Source organism: Sarcophilus harrisii, chromosome 4, assembly GCF_902635505.1.
Source record: "Sarcophilus harrisii chromosome 4, mSarHar1.11, whole genome shotgun sequence".
In the NCBI taxonomy this organism is placed as follows: domain Eukaryota; kingdom Metazoa; phylum Chordata; class Mammalia; order Dasyuromorphia; family Dasyuridae; genus Sarcophilus; species Sarcophilus harrisii.
In genome coordinates, this window is record NC_045429.1 from 144,362,948 (window position 1) to 144,380,703 (window position 17,756).

A 17,756-nucleotide genomic window follows, 5' to 3' on the forward strand; every position below is an offset into this window, starting at 1 on the left:
GGGGAGGGCGGGGCCTCCTTCTTTCTCAGCTTCATTTGGAACAAGTGCATCCTTGACACATCTGCAATGTTCTAATAGCAAAGACATTGAGCCAGCTTGGAGAACTTTTTATTACACAACCACATAAAGGACTATAGGGAAACAGGAACCAAATTAACAGCATCTGTAAAGGCTGAGGTTGGGAGGACAGAGTAAACGAAAAGTGGTCCCATCCTGCTAACTGCTCAACCCTGGTCCGTTGCTTTTGGGTTGGTAATAGTGTCTCCACTCCAAGTGATGTGAAATGATTCTTGCAACCACTATGCCACAGAAAATGCCTTCTCCAAAACTCTGGGCACAGCAGTTCCACTCGTGTGTATAGAGAATGCTCTATAACAGATGTGGAAATGACCCTGAAAGTAGCAGCGCTTGCTCCTCCGGAGAACCACCATGACAGATGGGGGTATCCTTGGCTGAAATGTAACTTCTAAGCTTGCTATCTTTCCTCCAGGGAAAAGAAGTGTCATTCACCATGTATGGGTCAAATTAATTTAATATCTAGATCTAGGAAGAAAAAAAGACACCTACAAAATACTGAAAATCAAGGTTATCTTAGGTTCTGTGAACTTGCTTGTAAAAATATTTTGTTAACAAGATAATTGATTCTTTCAATTTAATATTCTCTATATTTTTATATGCTATTTTATGCCCTTAAAACAATTTTTTAAAAGAGACCCAGGGACTTGATTAAATTGCCAATAGGATCCATAGCACCAGACAGAGAGACAGATAGATAAAAAGATAGATTAAAAATTTTTAATTAAGAAATTAAGGACTTCTGAACCAAACATACTGGAAGTGACTTTTAAACAGACATTTACTTTCAACAGCAATTTAACAACAACAACACATGAAATACTGCAAATCAGATATACACTTCAAAGACTTGGATAAATTTTAATATAAGCAATCCATCAACTAGCATTTATTAAGGAGACATAGGAGACATGTGTCAGAAACTTTGTTAGACTAGGGATAAAAAGACAAAAGGAAGTTCTAAGAAACAAAACTGATTCACAATTTTAATCAAAAGCTATGCCCAAATCCTAATCTTTCACTGACTCCAAGATTAATAAAGTCTTTCCCAGTTTGTTAAAGCTTTTACATATATTCTCTCTCTTAAAGTAATCCTCACAGTAAGCTAACCAATAACAACAAAAATTCCACTCCAAATCAATTACACATAAATCTGCTAGGAAAAGAAGGTGAGGATGGAGGAAACTGGAGATAAGTAGAAATTTCCTGAGAACTGACAAAAGAAATGGGAGGAAGATAGACAAAGGGGGGGGAAAAAGTGGCATCAGGAAAAGCAATCGGGGAAACTTTTTCTCTCACAAAGATAAGAAGCGTATCTTTTCATTATATGCTACATAATTAACTACTTACCGACTTAGGCATTTAGTAGGCCTGAGGCACAAATCTGGAAGTCTCCCAGATCCCACCCCCCACCCCTCCCCAAGTCCAAGGTTTTCTTAATTTCTGTTCTGTCAGGTCCACAGTCTCAAACAGAAGATTGGGCACTTGGTGAACCTGACTCTCTCACAAATTTCATTATCAAATAGACTCCAGTGTCACAATTTGTGATGAAGAAAAAAAAAAAAAAAATAGGGGGGAAAAAGATCCTGGGTTCAATTAGCTTCTTTCTGTTCCCTGACTGATTCCCCAGTTACTTGCTAACTGCATAACTTGTAAGAAAGGCATAAGTCATCAGCTCTAAGCAAATCTTCTATTCACCACAAGGAAAAATGGGAGTGTTGTAGATGGCAAACAATCCCTGTTTTCACTGACGAAGGCTCAATGACCTCTTGCTGGCCTCCAGTTCCTTAATTACTGTCTATGGAATTTCAGTAAAAGAAAAGAAGAAGAAATAGAGAATGTGTGCAGATCCAGGATTAGGACTGGCTCAAAAAAAATAAAATAAAATAAAACATTGTGAGGCCAGTGTATAGAGGAAATACAGCCCAGCTTTAAAAACAGACCCCTTTTCAAGCACTCTTCCTCCAAAGAACCCCCTACAAGGGAGTCACCATTACTGAAAATAGAGGCTTTCTAAGTTATTTTTGAGAGCGCCAAAATTAAAACTTATGATTTTGGTTTCCCTAGGAAGCTGTTGCTTTTTTCATACCTTTTCCTACACCTCTGGGCACTCACCCACACTTTCTGTTTTAACTACTATAAAAAATAACTTAAGATGGTTTAACCTCCTTTGGTGCCACGGACACTCTCTAATTGTTCTGATCATAAGTTTTGCCCAGATGAGCTTTTCTCCCATGATGAACCATGCACATGAAGTCCGTGTCACAAGATGGTCAGTTCATTTTCTCAAAGGTCCCCAGGGAGATCCAGGCACATGCTGTTATTTTAACAGAAAATGGTATAAACAAGACAGAACTGAACTTTCACCAATAAAACCCACATAAAATTTTCCAGATTTTAATTACACTGAAAGCATTAAAACAGTTTAAAGTACTATTTGGACCTAGATTCTTTCAGTTAGGCAGGTATTTTATCCTACTACAAAGCTTCTCTCTCATAATCCTGAGTCCTTCACTTGAGTTACTCTCTGAAAACTTCCATATAACAAAAAACTTACTTTGCATTGTTCTTACTGGCAGAATCTCAAGGAATGTTTCACAAGTTTTTAGGCAATTCTGGATAAGCTTAATCATTTGTACCCACTCTATCATATAGACAGAAAATCTAATCCCATAATTAGATTGATAGAAAGGATTAGCTAGCTAGATAGTTTATTGTTTACTATGTGCCAGGAATTGTATTAAAGTCCATTAATGTATTGGTTTTAGACTGTTAAAAACTTGTATGCTAAGTAAATGGCCAAAAGATTTGAGCAATCAATTTTCAAACAAGTTGCAAATAGGGGTTCTTCATTATTTTTTATGTGTCATGGACCCCTTTGATAGTTGATAAAACTTATTAGCCTCTTCTCAGAATAATGTCTTTAAATGCATTTAATAATAAAATATATAGGTGCATGGGGTACACCTCAATAGAACTTTTGTATATCTTTAGTTTGAGTATTCTGAACTGCAAATTAAGCTACTTAGTTTTCTACACTGAGTCTATTACTAATATGATAAGTCCTTAGCAACAGAAGGTCACTAGGCTCCCTTAGTTAAGAAGAAAATGCTCAGGTCAGAAAAATCGGTAATAGTGTACAAGTGTGGGTTGGGATCTGGCCCAAGAGTAGCTGCTACACTTCAAGCCTAAAGCACATAAGGAAATTCAGTCAATGTTAATTAATCAAAATAAAATAAAAATGTAGTATCACATTGGAAACTAACATATTGAAATGTCATAATCAAAATTAAAAAAAATATATTTTTTTAAAACCCTCAAATTAAGAGCCCCCAAATATATAAATTTGGAATACAGTTAAGTATAAAGTACTACAGTCAGACACAGAACACCAGCTTTCAGTGAGCATAGTATATTCAAGAAATCTGACTTCCAAGCGTTGGAATATCTGGTTTTATTTGTTATTACATACTGCACGGTTGTTTATACTGCATCTTTGGGAATAAAATGGTATTTCACTGATTCTATAAATATAGAAGCAATAAATACATATTTCAAAGCATATAAGAAACCTGAGGATTGGAGAGACTGTGATAAGCCCAGAACTGATCTGACTTCTCCACTCCCTTTCCCCTGAACCCAGAAGAAATTAGTGGTTGATACAGGACTCTAAACCAGGTTTTCCCAACAACAAGTCTGACAAACTATCCTATGTTCCACTTCTGATCCATAACTTTCAAAAGACAGAAAACTTTAACTTTCCACACCTTAGTGACAAAATGATAGCAAAGGCTCACTCACTTCTATCAAGAAGCCCATCTTTTAGGTTATTGTCCTGAGAAACTTTTGAATAGCTTAGAGTTTTAAAATGATTCAAGGGATATGAACCAAGACTTCCAAAATAAGACAGGTGTAATACAGTAGAAACAAACTAAATTCCAAATCAGAAGCCATGAGATTCAAAAGGTGAGCTCTGCCATTTATTTGCTACCCACACAATCCTGATGGGGCAAGTCAATTAACTTCCTTATGCCTCAATTTCCTCAACTGTAAAATGAGAGGGTTGGAATAGTTGACCTTAAATAGTCCCTTTTAGCTCTAAATCTATTAATAAACATAATGGGGGGGAACAGTTCCAGATTATTCATTAATAAGAGAAATACACATCAAAACAACCGAACTTGAAACAATATTCAAATACTTAACCATACTTCAATTATCAAAGCTGATAAAAAACAAAATTATTAAGTTTTGCAGAGGCCATGGAAAGATAGGAATACTTATCCATTACTGACTAAACTGTGAAATGGTTAATAATTTTGAAAATGAATTTGGAATTATGCAAGAAATATTACTAAACTATTAAATTCTGACCTACTCAGGACCTTACTATAAGGAAACAAAACAAAAGCCCATCCTAAAATATGCAGTAATGTTTTTTGTAACAACAACAAAAAAAAAAAACAAGAAATAAAGTAGATATTCACTGACTAGATACTCAAATTGTGCCATACTGAATGTAATAGAATATTGCATTTAAAAAAGTGTTAAATATGACACATTGAGAAGCATAGAAGTTGTATGAAATGATACAAAAAAGTTGAATCACATGAATAATATATATATATATTTTTAAATAATCTAAATTTGTACTTTTACTGGTCTTAGGAACATCTAGCAAAGAAACTCAATGCAAAATAATAATTGCCCTATACCTTTCTAGTCTTGAAATATTGCCTGGGATATAGATTAAGTGATTTGCTTCTATTATATGTGAGAGATGGGACTTGAACTCAAGTCATCCTGACTCCCAGATAAACACTATATAATACAGTACCACCGGCCATGCTTATGCAAATGAAAACAACACTAAAAACCAAGAGAATCCAGATTAACTACAATGATCAATATTGGTTCCAGATGACTAATGTTAAGAAATGTTTCCTTTCAGCAGAGTGGTAGTATACTATTAGTCAAGATTATTATGGCTTTTGTTGTTGTAATAAGAGAAGGTATTAAGCAAGGCTAGGAAAAGTCAGAAGTAATTAGGATGTTTTTTAAAATGCATTAATAACACATTTTAAAAAATAACACTTAACAGTTTCATGTTGTTTCTATCTAGGTTAAGCAAGTTAACTTTTAGACAAATTCCCATTTGTGTCCTTAATTCAACTAGGGAAGGGGAATTTAGAACAGCATCCCTTAGCAAAAATAAACAACAATGACAATAGGAAATGGGAAGATATGTGGCACCGATATACGAGTGACCCAGAATTCCTTATATCTTGAGCATTTTCTCCCACTGATCAAAAGCAAAATACAAACCTAACCAAAGATACAATGAAGTTGATGGCTGCTGATGCTTATTGTCCTTGGTAAATAGCATGTGACATTAATCATCAAACTTGTGGCCTTCCGTTTCTGCTCCAAGATTGATTTCATAATCTCTCCAACATGCCTAATCTCCAATGGTCCAAAAGAAGTGATCTCCCATCCAAGGTCACTCCCTACCTTGGGGGCAATTTGTTGGTTTCTGCCTCACTGAGTAACCAGGTCTCAAAAACATGGGAATGTTATGGTTTTCCCAAACTGATTTATCAGTAGTATAGCATACTACCATGGCAGGAGCTTTCTGGGAACAGTAATAGAATGAATGTATGAAGCTTGATGTTTATTAAAAAAAAAAAAAAAAAATTAGCTCCACCATTTAAGTAAATTAGTATTGCTGGAAAAACGTGTTTATGAGTTGCCAGAAGTTACTATACAAAATCTGAAACACATTGTGTTTTTTCACAAAGAAGTCAGGAAAGGATTCAAGTCGATTTAGTAAGAAATATTTTGCTCATTAGCTGGTGACATCATTGCCCTCTGAAATTAGAGGGAAATTTTTTTGTAAGCTGTATGGAAAAAAGATGAGATTCCATTCTTCTCCCAGGGGTGCAGTGTTAACTCTGAAACAATCTCTTAGGCAGTTTCAAAGTTTAACTAGTTAACAGCAAAATTTAAAAGAAGACAAAGGAAATAACTATAATCTCCTTTGGGAAAGGGCTTGCCATCCTCAAATATACTTATAGCACATTTAGAACATTAACCATAAAACCAAAAGAATAAATGGATTCACACCAGGTTACATATGGCAAGAATGCTACTGCCCACTTGAAATCATAACTGTCAATGTTTTATCACTCCCAGTAAGAGTATTCCTCTATTCTCATAAGGGATAGAAATGAAGAATAAAAATGTTTATCTCAAGAGCTCCCTCAGGTGTCATGTAAAGTCTTAGAAAGCCAATTATTTTAAATGAGGCCCTGAAAAGTACTCCTCAATTCCCATACTTTTAAAAGTCATGTAGTGAAAACCAGATCCTATATAACTTTGATGTTATCAGAATTCCTCCAGTTCACAACTCTCTCCTGATTAGCTTGAGTGTGTGCCTGGACTTCCTATCATTTGCCAATAGGACCCACGATCAAGAAAATGCATTTATTAATTAAGCACCTATTCTGTACCAGTCACTATGCTATATACTGAGGATATAAAAGGCAAAAATTAAGCAATGCCTGCCTTTAAGGAACTTATATTCTCAAAAAGGAATCAACATGAAAAATACACGTAGAATATACATATGTAAAACAAATGCAAGGCAATTTGGGGGATAGGTCTACTAGTAGCTGAGGATCAGAAGAGGCCCCGTATAAGAGATGGAGTTCTGGTTGAGCTTTGGAGGAAATTAAGAAGTCTAAGTAGCAGAGGCAGGGAGAAGGAGCATCCCAAGTCTAAGGGCTAAATAATCAAGGCATAATTATGGCTTCACCTTCTATGGCACAGGGAGAAGGATAAAAGAGAAAGGAATCAAAATCTTCCGGCACTATGGAAATCTTGAGAAATCTCTCCCATATGAGTTAGCCTTATATGGTTTTGGAGGGATTATGTTAGTGTCTTAAAGCAACAGAAAAACACAGTGGGAAACTGAGCATTGCCCCAACTCTCAGTTAAAAGAGATGTTGAAAAAAAAAAAAGTCCTAAAAAGCTGAAATTCTCATTCTTTCTTCCCCTCCCTTCTTTCTTTTCTCTCCTTCTCTCCCTCTCTCTCTCTCTCTCTCTCTCTCTCTCTCTCTCTCTCTCTCACACACACACACACACACACACACACACACACACACACACACAAATTCCACCTACCTACAATGAAACAATTGATAAAATGATAAAAACTTCTTCCTAAGATTCTTAATGACTGTGCAATCACAAATAAATTAATCTACTACTCTGAATCTCAGTTTTCTCATCTATAAAATGTTAATAATAAAAATATCACACTCACAAAGTTATGAGAAAAGGGCAAATCTTAAAGTGCTATATTAATGTTACAGCATCATTATTATTATTGCCAAGAGGAGAAAGTGACAAATAGCATTGCATGGAAAAAAGGATGATTCAGACTGTGGCTGCCAAGTAGGACAATTACAGTGAAATGTTTGAGGCTCTTCATTTCTGGGGATGGTGAAGATTTTGTCCCAGACGCAGTAAGTCTCAAAGGGGACTGGGTGGTGGTAGGGAAGCCACATAACTTTTAAGGCCTCCCTGACTGGCTGATTCATTGAGTACATAGGATGGGCTACCCAGACACTATTGCTAAGTATCCTTGTCTAGCCAAAAGTGGATGTGGAAAAATGGAAACTGAGCAGCGCTAAATGGCAGCCACAGGCAAGTTGCATTCATAAAGCTTACTGCTAAAAAGCAATTTCCTGTACCTTCAAAACAGTAGTAGTCATTTGTCAGGGAGATAGTAAAGAAAGCTGAATGACAATTTCATTTTAGTCTAGGATTCTTTCCTTGCCTTTAATAGAATTCCCTCAAATGCTTCTAGGATTAGGATTAAGAGAGTTTAATGGATATTTAAAACTTAGTTCTTAAGAAGAACACATCATTTCTTATTTAGAATCAGAATCCTCTTTAAAGCTCCAAAAGATCATCAAGAAAAAATTGTAATCAAACTGGAACAGTCTTCAAAAATCATCTAGTCTAATGATCTCATTTTACAACTGAGAAAACTGAGATTCAGGAGTTACATGACCAGTTATAGCGCAAGTCATACATTGGCATAATTGGACCTAGAATATCCGTTTCTTAATCTTTGATTCAGCAATCTTTCCAATAATCATAGTCTAGGAAATAAAAAGGTGTATGGGGGGGGGGGGGGAGGGATGACAGAACCTTATTCTTGATATACAATTCAAAAATGAAGTGCCTTCTGATCCAGTCCTTAAGAAACTTATATTCTAGTGGGGTGGAAGTATGATAAGTGCCCAAGTAAGTCTGATACAAAATAAAGAGTACGACAAGAGAGAAATATAAATAAAGTGTTCTAAGGAAAATTTGAGAAGGGAGAGAACACCTTCAACTTGAGAAGGGCAGGGAGGATTCAGAGAGGTGGTGACTGAGTTCAACCTTTAAAAAAAAAGAAAAGGAACTTAATGAATAGAGTCAAGGAAGCAACAGATTACAATATATGTGCAGAGTGACCCCGCAAATACACAGATATGGGACAAGACAAGTCAAGACCAGGTAACAGTTAAACTGTTCCAGTGATAGCTAAACATGTTTAAAATGTTCTTCAAGGCCAAAAGTATACTTCTAGCACGAGTCATGATATGGCTAGACAGTAATGTACACTGACTGTCTCCCTTATAAAAAGTAGTATTTCGTATGAATTTCATATAAGACCACATGGTGAGTACAGAGATAGAACTTGTCTTATTAGTTGCTAGGTTTCTTGGGTACCAAATCCTGAGAAATCTAATACACTTTATTCCCAACTCATGGAATTGTTCCATCCTTTGTTTTAAACAGTTTCAATGACATCACTCTGTGATTTCTTGACCTGGGCATAAATTGGATTTAAGTGAGGCAGAGTTCCACAAAACTGTTAACCATACTTTTATTCAGAGTCATAAAAGTTCAGTGGCAAGATCAGGATTGGCAAGGGATACAGTGGATGATCTTGGCTTCTTCAGTGCTTGACCAAGCTCTAAGCACTCCACAGGGCCTGTTTCAATCATCTTTTTGGCCATTAGAAAAAACTCTATCATCTGTCAATTCCAACAGGGTAAGTCTTCACATGCTTAAGGTAGACATTACCCTAAATCCACCAATGGATTTGAAGCCTGTCAGTCATCCTCAACCTGGTTTAGTCTGCTGTCAAGATGGTCTTACCAGGGTATGGTAATGCACATGCTACAGTTTCTTTTATTAAAAGGTGAGATTTGAGTGACAAGTGGACAGCAATGGTGGATGAGCAGCCCACAAGTCTTCCCTGAATACCCCATACATATATAAAATCTTAATATATGTTCTTTCTGGCCATTTATCTATCAACTATCTGTAAAGAACATTGCCTTGAGGAATCCAAATAGTCCTCAAGTCATGATACAAAATAAAAATGTCAATATAGCTATACTTAAGATTTTTGTGTCCATTTGGTGGATGGAGGGAAGCAATTGCAATATACATAATAGAAAGGAGACTGAAGTATTTAGAGAAGGATATTGATTATTACTCTCTTTTATTTACAAAACAGCCTGGAAACCTTCATATGCTCTATTTTTTACTTAAGCTGGATCATTAAAAAGGCAAAAATTGTATTTTTAATTGTTCATCCTGTCCATACCTTTTTCTTCCCCTACAGTGCTGTGATTTTTGCCTCTTCATTTTAACCACAAATTACTGAGAGATTTTTGGCTTTTAATGTTATTAAATAAAGACTTCTGTAATATTCACGGACAAATCAGTGTCTTTTTAAGTTTCAAAATCATTACATTATTTAAAATTAGAACAATTTATTTCCTCCCTATCCCCAGTCAAACTATATATATATATATATATATATATATTCAAACAAATTACCCATAATCACTCAAAAACATGGAGGTTTCAAATATATATTATTAAAAGGCTTGAATCAAGAAAGATTTTTTTTTCAAAAGAAAGTACATTTAACTGCTGCTAGAACTATTCCAAGGCTACAGAGCATAATTGTACTTGGGCAAATTGTTACTGTGCATTTTTCATCTCCTTTTATCTTGGCTAAAATAGCACAGTGATTGAGAAAGTCCCCTAACTGAATGCCCTATGAGTAAGGGGCACAAAGGTAGATCTTACCCTCCTGAATTTATGAGTCCTACCACAGAGAGAACAACGTCTTGGCTACAAATCAGAAGAAAATATGTGATGATGCAATGAGCACTTTGCCCTTACAGAAGAAATCAGAAGCCACATGTGCAGGATTATGAAAAGTTTAACACGTCCTCCAGAAAAAAAGAAATCCAAACAGAAAGGAGGATCATTTCTACAATAATGTCGTTATTGTTAGACTAAAATTTCATTTTCTTTGAGAGTTTGCTCCTATTAAGAAACACAATAACAAAAAGAGCATAAAGGCAACAGAAACAAAGTGGAAATTATTCTCAGCTGTGCAGCATGGTACAAGGAGAGACTACTGACTTTGGAATCAGAAAAGCTGGGTATCATTCTCAGCCCAGCTATCTACTGACCTATACTGTACTAACTTGTATATGATTAACCTCTTTTGACCTAGTTTTTTTTTTTTTTTTTTTTTTTTTTGCGGGGGGAGGGGGGTCCTCTATTTATAAAATGGGAATAAAACTTGTACTATTGAAATCACCAGGGCTTTGATGAGAATCAAATTATATTCCAGACCTAATATTTAATCTAGCGCTTCAAGTAGGAAAATGCTGTCTAAAGCAAGATTTGAATTTAGGCATCCTACATTTTAAGTACACTTTGGTTGTTGATCAGTATTCCAATCACGTCTGCCCATTACCTTTTCCAACTCATTTTACAGATCAAGAAACTGAGTCAAACAGGGTTAAGTGACTTGTCTAGGGTCATACAGCTAAGACGTGTCTGAGGCCAGATTTGAAATCAGGAAGGTAAGTTTTCCTGACACCAGGTCTAACACTCCTTTCTGTACCACCTAACCCTCCAAGTCCACTACATAAATATAAACTGCTTTTATCACAATTGTGATGTATGATTCTAGCCCAAGAATGAACTTGATGTTGAGAAAAGTTGAGAAGCATTTCTTTTGAATTTGTTAGCATAACAATCATAAAAATGAGTGATTCTCCTTCGTTGTTGGCTTATCTATATGGGCATGCTAAATAATAATTGATATTCAATAACTCTTCTTTTACATTATATTTTAAACTATGTACATTTCTAATGGGGTCTAAATTTGAGGGCATACAACAAGATAAATCTAAAGCCTGAAAGATAAGGAAATTTCAAGAGAGAAATTTATTTTAAAATATATTTAAGAGAATCTGAACCAATTATCTGCTAGTCTATCTTTTTGAATTAAAAATATATATATTTTTAATAGTGAATGGATTAATGGTCTTCTGACTAGCAGGAGCACATGGCAGCTTTGTTCCCTGAGTGAATCATAGTTCATTCTGTTGAAGTAGGCTTCAGTGAGTTATCAACAGTCTGTACTATCAACAGCTTAATAAAATGATTAAATGACCATCAGTCACTTTTTCATTACAGAAATAAAGTCATTCACCACAAGGACAATTGAAAAATTACTAAATGTTCAAGTGATTCTTGCTCTGTACTTGCTTCATTTTGAGGCAGAATTATTAAATGACCTTTAGAAAAAAGCCAGTGAAAATAATAGCAACAGCCATCCAAAAGTTTATTTAAAAAAATATAAATCTTTATCATCTGATATGGTTTTAATACACATCACTTAGGTGTATGAATGGGCCTTCAGACTTAAGAGAATACTGTCTAATGATTGATATTTTCTGTATACAGCCTCTTTGTACACACTTCTTTGTTTGTTATCTTCCCCCACTGAGTAGTGAGCTCCTTGAGGATGGTGAGTGCCTTTTCCTTTTTTGGTGTCCCCAGTGCTTAACATAGTATCCAGCACACAGTAGGCACTTATAAGATTTTTAATGACTGTTGAGGCTAAGAAAGGAATATGACAACTTTTGGTTTAAATATTTACCAAATCTCCAAATACTTTGATAGTGTTACTTAGAGGTACAAAGTTGTAAAATCTATTAAATAGAAGTTGGAAAGGTCTTGTTTGATAAGAAGCTTAAACATCATTATGATGTAGAAGAACTGTAGCCTCCCATACCTGATAGATAATGTTTGGAAATTATGTCCCTCCCCCAAGTACCTCAAAAATGGTATAAAGGTAAACTGCTAAGACATATATGTAAATAGAGAGAGGGTCTTACAAGTGATTTTTTTTTTAAGTATATGACATCCCCATAATCAATCACTTGCCAAACCTTATCACAATATCTCGTCTTCATTCACACAGCCATTATATTAGTTCACCCCCTCAGCACCACTAGACTTGAAGACTGCATTAACTCCTTAACTGATATCTCTGTCTCAAATCTCTCCCCTCTCTAATCCTACTTCCAGCCAGTCAAAGTGACTTTAAGTCACTTTCCCTACTCAATAAACTCTATAAGACTTAGAGATATATATATATAAAGCTCCTCTGTTCAGATTTTAGCCTCATTTATAACCCAGCTCCAATCTACCTTTCCAATCTTCTTATACATTATTTTTCTGGCTTTCCTGCTCTTCTTCACATGGGACTCATCTCAAAGCCTTGTGACTGACTGGCCTCAAAGCCTGGGATATGCTCCCATCTTTTAGGATCCTCTGTTTTTCCTAAAAACTATTAATAAAATATCTTCTGTTTGAAATGTTTCCTAATTCTTCCAGTGAGAAAAAAAAGTTCAGGTGGCTATATGATTTACCTAAGATTAGTTAAGGTAGTTAAGAATGGGTTATTAAGTAATGAACTAAAAATTTAATCTGGGTGTTCTGACTTCCTCTTTCTCTTCCCTCTCCTTTCAGCTCCCTTTCTGCTATACCACCCTTCCTTTTACAACTAATATAATTCATAAAAATCTTTCATAAATTTAACAAAGTATCAAGATAAGCCCATACTAGAAGAACAACAATAGCAGCAGCAACAAGAGCCTATTTAGAAAAATTCAAAATTCTAAACAGAAGGTTACGATTGACTCAACACCAACAGAGGGCACACCCTGGCAAAGGGAAAGCTGTTTTTCACTTGCCTTCATAACTATCTTTAGGACTTAACTCTCTAGAGAACCATAAATGTGAATATAGATTTATTGTTAGACAGCACACAATTATCTAATGTCAGTCATGGGGGTTGGTTGGGGACAGTGAAGAAATCAATGTAAATTAAATCTCTAAGCACAATGTGCATCAATATATGCATTGAGAGTTGGTGACAAAGGCCTTCTTGGTTCCTTGAACTTAGATGAGTTGACAACTCCTTTCTATACAGTCAACTATTTAAAGCACAGAATCTTCATAGTATGAGACAGGAAATTTAAAAGATCTGGCCTCTGAAAAGTAGAGTGTCTAAGGGTCTCTTCTCAGGCAAGACAGAAAGCAATAGGGATTAGCTAAAAATTAACTGGTAATGAAGGAGAAAAAACCTGCAACTGTGAGAAAAAAATTGTTTTTAAGGTTGAGGCTTTTGCTAAGTCTGAATCAGAAGGAGAAGAAAAATCAAACAACAATTAAAAAAAAACATTTAGACTGAGGTCATGGTTAAAAAGGTATAAGAAAGTCTCATGTACAATGGTGTTCAAGCAAACGGACTAGGGAGGCCAATTTTCTTTTCTGGAAAAAAAAATCATGGACTTAAAGTGTGTGTGTATGAGAGCACATTTATGCGAGCACATATACACATGTAAGTGTGCACTGTGAATTTTGATTAAATAATTTACTCTGAAATAAAACTGAAGCATGTCTGCTTTAGATATTCTTCTCAGTACTGTCTTAATGTTATAATTCTCTTTAAAAAAAAAACCTGATTCACTAATTAGTACCTTTGGTAGATTACAGCAAAATTGTAGAATAAATAAAGATCTAAGTAATTAAGAATTTATAAAAATCAAATCAAGATAGTTGACATTGATCTTTGTACCAATCAGACTATCAAGCTAAATTGATTAAAGAGGCTACTATGGGTCAAACATTGTGCTAATAAGCATTAAGGATATAAATAAAAGCAAAAGAGTCCCTATTCAGGAGGAGTTCACAATCTAAGGCAAAAGATAAAATGTAAACAACTGCTTATAATTAAGATATAGATGAGATAAATAAGGAGTAATCTTAGATGTAATGCACTACGATTAAGGAAGACTGGGAAAGGTTCCTAGGAGGTGGTCAGATATTAATTGGAACTTCTGGCTAATGACCACGGAAGCTAGGAGGTAGAGAAAAAAAGAGAGACATTCCAGGGATAGGCGATGGCCAATGAAGACAATTAAAGTCTGTAGATGGACCAGGAAATTTGAGACACTGACAGAGACTGGTGCTATTGTATTGTGGAGTACAGGGAAGGGAGTAAGGTTTAAGAAGACAGGCATAAGGGACCAAGTTACAAAGGGTAACTGTGAAAGCCAAAGTATTTTATACTGGATTCTGAAGGTGATAGGGGATCACTAGAGTTTCCTGGGAGTGGAAGGGAATAAGGGGAAGGAGCCATGCTTTAGAGGGTGACATAGTCAGATCTTCACTTTAAGGACATTTTGGTACCTGAATGGAGAGTCTTAAGGTAGGGAAACTAACCAGAAGAATATTGTAGTATCTGAGAAATGAAACATTTCACCATGGTGGTGACAGTATCAGAGGAAAAGAGGGAGCAGATACATGAAATGATACAAGATTTGATACTGATTGGCTACATAGAGGTGCATGAGGAATCAAGAATAACCAAACATCTACATAATAAGATAGATAATAACAGTAATGGGGAAATTAGAAAGAAAGAAGTGTTGGATTGGGGAAGGGGAGAAGTGATTGCTGAGCTAATTAATAATATACCATTTTTCCCACAGATTTTCACAGATATTTTTCAAATAATTCAAAAATACTGAAGGCACATGTATTTGCATTCAAACAACTAATGTGTTGATTGTAAATACACTCAAAATTATATGTTTCTTTAAAACAGTTGCATTCAGAATGCTACAAAGGAGCATTGATAAACCTTGGTTAAACATACTTTCTTTTAAGGTCTATCGTCACAATAGAATAATTTACACTTTTTACTGAATCAGATTAGCCTTCCTTCCTGGAGTAGTGATGTTTTATTGTAACTTTTTTTTTAGTGGGAACAAAAGTCTAAGAGCTGCTGGGTTCTCACTTAAAGTAATGTCATCTGGATGGATACTAGGAGATTGGAATGAAAAGCACCATTATGGAGAATTTCACCCTCTTTTTCTTTCTCTACCTGGTATTAGTCCTAACTATTATTAGCCCTAAATTACTATATTCACCGTATGTTATTATTATTTTTTAAATTCTGGGTTTACAATATATTATATTTTGGGGATTGGGGTAAAGTGACTCAAAAAGCATATTGAAAATTATGGACACATTTCATTTCATTACTTTCACAGTCTTGAGACATGTTACTGGCTACTATCTGACATATTAATTACTGTAAATGGTAGATTTTAGTCTCCTTCACACAAGAAAAGTTAATAATCCTTAACATTATAGCAACAAAAGCAAAGGTAATCCACTAAAGACTGGGAAAGGAAAAAACTGGAGCAGTGTGTGGTAACCTCTGACAAGCTATTATTTCTATCCCAAATGTAACAGAAGTAAAATACTGGATTAGGTTATAACAAAACAGCACAAACCATGTTTACAACACAAAGAACTATTACATATTCCAAGCACAGCACAATGATTGAAATTCTATTACCATTACTATTATCACTTATTCTTCTGTTAACTGTTCTATACATTCTGGAGCTATGCCCCCAAATTTACCAACCTGAATAATCTTTAACCCCCTTAGCCTTTATCCCAAAGGGATCAAAAAAAGAAGGAAAAGGGACCATATGGAAAAATATATTTGTCACAACTCTTCCTGCAAATGGCAAAGAATTAAAAGGAATCTTCTTCAATTTGGGAATGATTGAATAAATTATGGTATATGGATGTAATGGAATTTTAAAAAAAAGAGAAACTTTCAAAGGAACTTGAAAAGACATAGGAATTGATGTAATGAAATGAACAGAACCAGAAGAATGACAATTTTGAAAGTCTTAAAACTCTGATCAATGCAATGATTGATCCCTAATTTGAAAGAACCAAAGATGAAACATGTGATCCCCCTTCCGATAATAGAGGCAATGGAGTCAAGATAAAGAATTAGACATATATTTTTTAATACAATCAAAAAAAGTTTTTTTTTTTACTTAACTAGATATTTGTTACAAGGATTGTTTTTTCTTCATTTTCAAATGAGGTAGAGGGGAATAGAAGGAGAGAAAATAAATGATTAACTTTAAAAGGTTAAATAAAAGTTACATAAAAAAGATAACTTCACATAGGTGAAAGTATTATTAAAGTTTGGGGTTATTCTTAAGATATTGGGCAATTTACAACTTGTTCATGCCTCAGTCTTCTCATCTGCAAGATAAAGGGGTTGCACTTCCATCTTTAAAGCCTAAAAACCAACAGTGAAAATCCTAATTATCTGTCACTGTCAGGCAAATGTTCCTGGTTATAAGATTTAAGTATAAATTTTCTACTAAGGAAATGGAAGTAAATAAATAACTTAATAAAATCCTAGTAGCAAAATGAGCAAAAGCCTGTTTGACATACAGCTATTACTTTTTCTGTTTACAAGTGAGAGAATTCATGATCCTCTGTTCAAGTTTAATGGGAAAACAAGAGAATAATCTTTATCTTCCCCAGGGGGACTAGAACACATTTTAGTTTAGTAATCTTTTTTCTTTCAATGCAGAGGAAAGTCAAGACAGTGAGCAGTACAGTGATAAATAAGATTGTCTCTAAACTGAAAGTACTTATAGTACTTTAGAGAAGATGACAAGTACATAAATAGCTCTAATAAGAGAAACATGATAATAGCCTTAAAATAGATACCAAAAAAGACTATAATGGTAAAGGAGATGCACAACACATTCAACTGCAGAGAATATGGAATGTTAATTTGATGGTGAATGTGTCATTCTAGAACTAAATTCTAGAATGATGGGTAGGGCTTAAATGGGTTGTAGAACTGAGGGTTAGGGCATTATTTGTGAAGAAAACAATATAAATAAAAATAAGTGGGAAATCATTGAGTATGTGGGAGAATAATTAGAAACAAATTTGGTTCAATAGGCAAATAGGATCATGAAACATGTAAAAGAGTTGCAGAAAATTAGAATGAAATAGTAAATTCCCACCAGATCATGAAAAACAGAAATAGCAGAAAAAAGAGTCTAAATTTTACCCAATAGTGGGTCATTGAAAGTTTCTGGGCAGAAGGATGACATGCTCTAAACCAATTAATCTGGCAGCATAAAAAATGTAGGAAAAGAAGACTTGAGATTAGCTACTCAATAAATATTTATTAAGCACCTCTGTGCCAGGGACTATGTTAAATCCTGGTGATACAAAGAATAATAAAATATAGAACCTGACTACAAGGAGTTCACAGCTTAATGGCAAAATCAACATGGAAACAACTATTTACAACATGGAAACCAACTACAAACAGGATGAACTGGAAATAATCAAAGGAAAGACACTAAGATTAAAAAGGATTGGTAAAGGCT

General features: G+C 34.8%; 1 protein-coding gene across 6 annotated transcripts in view; it reads right to left on the reverse strand.

Annotated features, from left to right (window-relative positions):
- The window catches only part of SASH1 (SAM and SH3 domain containing 1), a 378,674-nt gene that overhangs the window by 53,058 nt on the left and 307,860 nt on the right, over positions 1-17,756 (reverse strand). Inside the window, exon 1 of one of the 6 annotated variants that reach the window (XM_031968404.1) lies at positions 1,426-3,359. The exons of the other annotated variants lie outside the window; for them this stretch is intronic. Within the exon in view, the coding sequence (XP_031824264.1) occupies positions 1,426-1,437 (12 nt within the window). The 5' untranslated portion in view covers positions 1,438-3,359. Of the gene's footprint in view, positions 1-1,425; positions 3,360-17,756 lie in introns of those variants that run through there. 6 annotated transcript variants of the gene reach the window in all.